The 8,272-nt window shown below is 38.1% G+C and overlaps 1 protein-coding gene across 1 annotated transcript; it reads left to right on the top strand.

The window, feature by feature from the left end:
• Positions 1 to 2,701: 2,701 nt before the first annotated feature.
• LOC136131471 (C-type lectin domain family 4 member E-like) lies at positions 2,702 to 8,018 on the top strand. The gene is made up of 6 exons (XM_065888224.1): positions 2,702 to 2,745; positions 3,557 to 3,649; positions 4,251 to 4,340; positions 6,189 to 6,340; positions 6,953 to 7,068; positions 7,868 to 8,018. The coding sequence occupies exons 1-6, from the start codon at positions 2,709 to 2,711 to the stop codon at positions 8,016 to 8,018; spliced, it is 639 nt and encodes a 212-aa protein (XP_065744296.1). The 5' UTR covers positions 2,702 to 2,708.
• Positions 8,019 to 8,272: the final 254 nt, after the last annotated feature.

Below are 8,272 nucleotides of genomic sequence, written 5' to 3'. Positions count from 1 at the left end.
TAAGATTTATTTTTATATCCCAGAAAGTTATTCTGTGAAAGCTCAAGCCAAGTATTGATTTTAACACTTGGCCGTGAATCACGGAGCAGAAAATTGCGCACCTGCAAATATGTGTAAAGCTGTCGCCTCATTTGTTAGGGTGACAAAAAGCTGGACATGGTTTAAATGTCCTTCAAAAGTTCCTGGTCTATAAATTATGGCAAAATTTAAACATTAGAAATAAGAAGATAAACTCCAAATACATTGATGAATGTAAAAGCAATTTTCAAAGCATAAAAGCATGCATGGTATGATCTTATCTGCATAAAAATGAATACATGAATAAATGAATACTGCATAAAAATGAATATACAATATATAGAAACTGCACTTATATATAAACTTAAAAAAACCTCTCAAAGTAGATACAAGAAATTGTTCACTGTGATTGACTTTACAAGCATGTACTAAGGATAGATGGGAGGTCTTTTACCTGTCATATTTTTCTCATATTATTAACTATAAAAATATTATTTTTATAATTTGGGGAAAAGTGATAAAACAAAGGATAAAATCATATACATATTTTGGCTGGTTAAAACATGATTATTAATGTCGTTAATTATATATTCATTATATCGTGAATGCATAATTGTTTATTAATATTGATTGATAATGATTAATAAATAATGGACTGTGGTCAGTGTGATTTATCATTTAATAATTCATATAACTCACCCACTAGATAATTTCCCTCTTTTTACCAGTTAAAAGCCATTTGCTGGTAGTACACATTAAACTGCATATGTTTACAAGATAAACGTGTATAATTTTTAAACATTCTCTAATTAATCTATGTAACTGTTAAATGGAGAATGCAGAGGGAATTGACCAGTACACGGAAATAATAAAAAGTCCCTTTGAAAACAGGGATATCTTCAAACACATAGCAAGTCTGTGAGTCATCGGGTGTGGGGATTACCAGGTTTTCTATATTTATATATATATATAAAATGTGAATTTAAATATTATGTAAATATATATATATGAAACTAACATGAATTTAAATCAACTGAGACCAGTTGATCTTATTCTTAAGTATTTTATAGTAATGGGACATGACTATATCCAGCTAATCTTCCAGAAAGGCACTATATTCTAATGTCTAACTGAAATTGCTTCTTCTGACATTCAAATTCATTTTTCCCTTTAGGAGAAATAGGCTACAATATAAAACAGAAACCTCCAAATAATCCAGAACAATAGAATTAAACTTCCTACTGAGCCTCCAAAGCCTCAGAAGCTGTCATGATGTAAGAACTTGGGCTGAGTTTCAAAGTACGTAGTCAGGCTACATGAGGCTGTTCAACTGAGTCGGACCTGTAAAATAGCCTATTGGTCACCACTCGATAAAAGACATATAAATCCACAATAATAGACTGTTTAAGACTCTCAAATGAAAGAGGAAGGAAAAACATGACAGATGCAAAGAAATTCACATCACTAAGGTATAAATACATATACTATGTGTCCAGCTCTGTGCCAAATGGTGTGTCTCCTTTTCAGTTAACGAATGTGTAAAAGTAAAGATCGAAGTGAATAAAAAACTAAAAATAGAACTACCATATGACCCAGCAATCCCACCCCTGGGCATATACTCTGAGAAAACCATAATTCAAAAAGATACATGCACCCTAATGTTCACTGCAGCACTAATTACAGTAGTCAGGACATGGAAGCAACCTAAATGTCCATCAACAGAGGAATAGGTAAAGAAGATGTGGTACATATATACAATGGAGTATTATTCAGCCATAAAAAAGAACAAAATAATACCATTTGCAGCAACCCGGATAGATGTAGAGATTGTTATACCGAGTGAAGTAAGTCAGACACAGAAAGACAAATATCATATGATATCACTTATATATGGAATCTTAAAAAAAGGGTACAAATGAACTTATTTACAAAACAGAAGTAGAGTCACAAATGTAGAAAACAAAGTTATGGTTATCAGGGGATAAGTGGGAAGAGAGATAAATTGGGAGATTGGGATTGACCTACACACATTGCTATATATAAAATAGATAACTAATAAGAACCTGCTGTATAGCACAGGGAACTCTACTCAATACTCCGTAATGGCCTATATGGGAAAAGGATCTTAAAAATTAAAAAAAAAAGAGTGGATATATGTATATGTATAACTGGTTCACTTTGCTGTACACCTGAAATTAACACAACGTTGTAAATCAACTATACTCCAATAAAAATTTTTTAAAAGAGGAGATCAAAGTGAACTTGGGAGTGCAGAGGTAAGCTCCACAGGTGTCAAGGAAAAATTTAGGGATGAGTTAAGTCTGGAAGAAAGCAGAAAAATTTTATCGACCAAAATAAAACAATATTTTTTAAGCCCCTCATATCTCCCTGAGGTCAGTCTGTTCTGTTGGTACTTAAAATGTTATCATTTCCCCATTTTGTTGTTTCCTGGAGTGAGGAGACTGATTTGCTGCCTTGTCCTCCTTATGCAATAAAGGAAATCCTGACTTAAACACACAGTCACAGAGCAAGTTAATTTTCTTAAGTCTTAGGGTTGAGCTTCCTAAAATACAGTTAAAGTATTCATCCTTAAAGATTCTTTTTCTTTGAATCTTAACAACAAAACACTCTTATACTTAGAAACTGAGGAGAGAGACGGAGAGGAGGAGGGAGAGACAGAAAGAGAAAGAATGGATTCATCCAAATCGTCTGCATCACAAAGCACAGGTAAAATTTGCAACTAGCCCGTTCCTTTCGTAGATCTTTTTGTGGAAGAGATGTTAAATACGTTGGGGATAGGACAATAGAAAATATCCAGTAGAGTAAAACAGGAGAGACAGAGAGTGAAAGAGAGGAAAATAAAAGAGGATGGTTAGAAGAATAGATGTTACACCGGATTGCTGGACATTGAGTTTAGGGAGAGCCACCCTTTCCATAGTTCATTGTGTCCCATTGGGCAAGTCACTTCACATCTCTGCAACTCACTCTCCTTGTAGGTAAAATGTGTGTTGGGAGGGAGGAGGAGAGGAACTCCTAGATCATCAGTGTTTTATCTGACTCACTTACAAAGGACTTGGTAAAAGAGACACTGAAAAGAGGAGAGCAGGAGAGTGACAGGAAAATCAGGGAAGAGGGAGAGGGAGAAAGAGAGAGAGAAAAATAGGGAAAGAAGGGGAGAAATCTGGGAGAGTTAGAAAGGAAAAATTGCACATCTGTCCAAGTCTATGAGTCAGAGTCTTAAAGTTTGTAACGAATTACTCCAGTGGTTGTATAAGTGTGGTCCCCAGGCCAGCAGCGTCCTCAGCTCCTGGGAACTTGTTGGTTCCACACCAGCTCTACTAAATTGTTAACTCTGGAGGTGAGGCCCCACAATCTGTGTTTTAACAAGCCCTCCAAATGATTCTGATGCATGCTGAAGTTTGAGGATTACTCAATATAGACAATGCAAGTGGAAGGAGATAAGCAGGGTAATAGGAATTTCTTATATCTCTTTTGTAGATTTTAAGGGAAGATTGACCATGTCTATGTCTTTCTCCAGAAAGAGGATGCTTCTCTTCCCAGGTGTTCTTATGGACCGTTGCTGGGCTCTGCATCTTGCTGCTGAGTGCCTGTTTTATCACCAGATGTGTTGGTGAGTTCTGAAGGTCAAATTCAAGCCCCGTGGTGAATATTAGGAGTGAATTCTTCCTTGTTGCCTGTAAGTTCTCTTCTCCCGCAAAGGGTATTTCTATTCCAATTTTCCCCCTATTTATCTCAAGCCAGAAACCCCAACCACTATAAAACTGTTAGCAAATTTCAGTGACCTGTGACACATTTTTCACGGTAAGCCAGCTTTTATCTCCTTAGTGGCCCTGAGTCCCCCACCCACACCCCCGTACCCTTGTCATTAGTGTAACCCTGCTCTGAGATCCTAGCCAGAGGCACAACAAATCACTTCTTGGAACGAAGGTTTGAGAGGTTAGACTTGGCATAAGAGAGAGCGCAAACACATTTGTTTTCTTTGGGTCTTTGGGCATGAAAAGAAGTACGTTTATTTTCACAAATCAGGAAAACCATGAAATGTGAATTCTCTCTTCTTTCTTTGAGTAAGTAAACCTCGGTTCCTCTCCATGCTGAAGGAAAAGTAGATAGTAAGGAAATATCATAATTATTGGTACTTTTATGACTACAGAGATGACATAATGTATTTTTATCAAGAGTAATGAACATTAACTGTGCCCCTTTCCTTACAGTGACATATCACACCTTTCAGCTCTGTGATGAGAAAAAGTTCCAGCCACTCGAGGATTCCACGGAGTTCACCTGCTACAATGATGGATTAGGTATAATTGTCCTCAAATTTGAACAGCTAAATTTACACATCAACATTTTCTGGCTTCTAGATTGATTGGGGGATAAACAAAGTAGTCGAGTTAGGTCCTGTCTTTTAAAAGCAAAATGCAAAATCTTGCCTGTACTGTCAGAGAATAATGAGGAGTTGGTAAGAGGAGAGGAATAAAACTTTGGAAGTGCAATTAGCATTGGGGCAGGACACTTTGCAGATATTAGAGCAAACTTTTAGAATAAATTTGAGGTATATGTCTGAAGAATTAATCTAGAAGTGGAAGGTGTTATTCCCAGAAGTGCACTTTTTGTTTTCATTCCTCACCTGCTTCCAAAATGAGGTGAAGGAGAAAAAAATGCATGGAGTAGGGAATTTGGAAATACCTCAGAGGTATGCTCCCTATACTCCTGCATATATTCCTGATCCAAGTCTCAGCAAAATTCTACATGACAGTAGAAAATGACTTCCTTCTGTGGGCCATAATTTCCTTACCATTAAATTGAGAGAGACTGTACTATTTATTTTTAATTTTTTTAATAGATTTTTTTTTTTTTTTTTTTTGCGGTACGCGGGCCTCTCACTGCTGTGGCCTCTCCCGTTGCGGAGCACAGGCTCCGGACGCGCAGGCTCAGCAGCCATGGCTCACGGGCCCAGCCGCTCCGCGGCATGTGGGATCTTCCCGGACCGCGGCACGAACCCATGTCCCCTGCATCGGCAGGCGGACTCTCAACCACTGCGCCATCAGGGAAGCCCTTAATAGATCTTTATTGGATTATAATTGCTTCACAATACTGTGTTAGTTTCTGTTGTACACCAAAGTGAATCAGCCAAGGCATACATATGTCTCCATATCCCCTCCCTCTTGAGAATCCCTCCCACCTTCCATATCCCACCGCATCATTAGGTCATCGCAAAGCACCCAGCTGATCTCCCTGTGCTATGCTGCTGCTTCCCGCTAGCTAACTAGTTTACATTCAGTAGTGTGTATATGTCGATGCTACTCTCACTTCGCCCATCTTCCCCCTCCCACCACGTGTCCTCTAGGCCATTCTCCATGTCTACATCTTTATTCCTGCCCTGCAACTAGGTTCATCAGTACCTTTCTTTCTTTTTCTTTAGATACCATATATATGCATTAGAATACAGTATTTGTTTTTCTCTTACTTCACTCTGTGTGACAGACTCTAGGTCCATCCACCTCACTACAAATAACTCAATTTCGTTTCTTTTTATGGCTGTGTAATATTGCGTTGTATATATGTGCCACATCTTCTTTATCCATTCATCTGTCAGTGGACATTTAAGTTGCTTCCATGTCCTGGCTATTGTAAATAGAGCTGCAATGAGCAATGTGGTACGTCTCTTTTTGATTTATGGTTTTCTCAGGGTATATGCCCAGTAGTGGGATTGCTGGGTCACATGGTAGTTCTATTTTTAGTTTTTTAAGGAACCTCCATACTGTTTTCCATAGTGATTGTATCAAGTTACATTCTCACCAACAGTGCAGGAGGGTTCCCATAAACTTCAAAGACTTAAATTCTATAAGTCTAAGAACTGTAGCCCATCTGGACAACCAGTTTGGAGATTCTGTGGAGGGTACATTGTTTGGGCAACATGAGAGGTGGCTGCTTAGAGGTCACTCAGATAAAATGCATAATTTTCCTCTGAACTTGGAAGTCTATGAACAGATAATAGGGTTCCATGTCAGTAGCATAACAGGGGTTCCAAGGCTTCAGACGATAAATGAGGAACTTTATGGGCTCAGAGGAAGGTTTCTGTTATCTTACCCAGTTCTGTAACTTACCCAGTTCTGTGGGGACTCTCACAGAAACTTCTCTCCTTCTAGGTTCAGTCAAGAATTGCTGTCCATTGAACTGGGTACATTTTCAATCCAGCTGCTATTTCTTTTCCACTAACACCATGACCTGGATAGCAAGCTTAAAAAACTGCTCGAGCATGGGAGCTCATCTGGTGGTTATCAACACACAGGAGGAGCAGGTAGTTGGAGTACAGCTTCCTCCAGTGCCAATGAAACACCCTTCACAGGACACATCCCTTTTCCCATACATGTGTACTGTATTTGGCCCACAGTTACTATTTGTTAAGTGAATTTACTGAAATACATGCTGTTCTTACCATTTCTGTAAGTCAATACCAACTTTATTTTCATTACTAGAAGAAACTAGAAAAAAAGGAACTTCCATGTTCAGTTCCTTAATTAGTAAGGCAGGAAAAAAGAGGGTTGGGACTTCATTTTAGAATGACCAGTATGTTTATAAACATGTGAAAGGGGGCAAGCAAAATGTCCATTATCTTTAAGCCATGATTTGTAACGTTTTGGGCTACCAATAACAGTAGACAAATTTTGACTGTGTTACTGAGAACCTCCTTCTCTGTTGAAGGTTCTTTTTCATTGGTTTAATTTTATGTTATGTTTTACCACAGTAAACAAATCAGGAGGTAATCCTCTATGATCTTACCACTTCAGGCCCATTTTTCTGTCATCTCTAGTCTAGATCCTACTTTATTTCTTTTAATAACAATTACGTTCAACATTTGCTCAGAATTGGAATAATTGATCTCCTCATATTTTGTGTGTATCTTCCATAGGAATTCCTTTACAGTATGAAACCTAAAAGGAAAGAGTTTTATATTGGACTGACGGACCAGGTGACTGAGGGTCAGTGGCAATGGGTAGATGGTACACCTTTCACAAAGTCTCTGAGGTAACTTCCTTCTTGTAGTAGAATTATAACACTAGCCCAAATTGTAAAGTTAGACCACCGTTGAGGAGAGTCCTCAGAACTTCCTTCTGGTCCAGGAGGTATATTCAAGTCCATTCTTGGTGATATTAGATGCAAGAAGGGAAAGAGCTGATGTAGAAGACAGAAAAGAGAAGTACAAGGACCTACTGCTCCCATCTCCTAGAACTAGCTCAAGAATAAAGGGGAAATAAGAGATGAAATGAGAAGAGGCTTAGAATTGTGAAATAACTCATTGGAAATGCATGCAAGACAAAGAGTGGAATTCGTAGTCTTATGCCCACAAACTGCAGTCAATGAGACAAAAACAGTGATTTGAGAAAGACAACAGATTCTTATGGAGTGAAAGTAGGATGCTCTGATCCTTTAACACATCGTTTCACTATAGCACTGTAACATGACTGAAGTATGCGCCTCAGTTAATACAAACTCTGTAGAATAAGGGAGCAAACACGATATATGAGTATGAAGGAAACAAATCCATCAGGATATCAATCCTTCCCATAACATCTCATTCTGGATCTAAAGCCATGAGACATCATCGCAGAACAGCAAGTCAGAAAGATCCAGTTTAACTTCACTGTTCACAAACTCTGTGACTTAGAGAAATGGTTTAGCTTTTCTGAGATTCCTTTTCTTTATCAATAAGAGATTATAATCCCTGCCTCACAAAATTGTTGTGAAGTTAAACAACACAAGTGTAATTTGCCTAGTTTACAGGTCACTTTACCTCTTGTAAATCTCCCATGTCTCTCTCTTTCAGCTTCTGGGATATAGGAGAGCCCAACAACATAGTAACAGTGGAGGACTGCGCCACCGTAAGAGACTCTTCAAATCCAAGGCAAAACTGGAATGATATGCCCTGTTTCTTCAATATGTTTCGGATTTGTGAAATGCCAGAAAGAAATAGTTGAACAGAGAAAAATCACCAAGACAGAAAGCACAACATAAACGTATAAGTGAGAAGGAACAAGCGATAATCACAGCCGCACAACTCCAACATAAGTGTGCATTGCACTTTATAAGGACTTCATAAGTGTTTTTTGCTTTGATGTAAATAAAAATACATCGTTTTGAATGTTATAATTCATGATATTGACAGAAGTGCATTTTTCTCTACATCAGTCTCAGGATTTCTCAGAATTTACCAAGCTTCTCTAGCAATGTT

This window comes from Phocoena phocoena, chromosome 11, assembly GCF_963924675.1.
Source record: "Phocoena phocoena chromosome 11, mPhoPho1.1, whole genome shotgun sequence".
Classification (NCBI taxonomy): domain Eukaryota; kingdom Metazoa; phylum Chordata; class Mammalia; order Artiodactyla; family Phocoenidae; genus Phocoena; species Phocoena phocoena.
The sequence above is the reverse complement of the archived record's forward strand: the minus strand, read 5'-3'. Positions and strand labels throughout refer to the sequence as shown.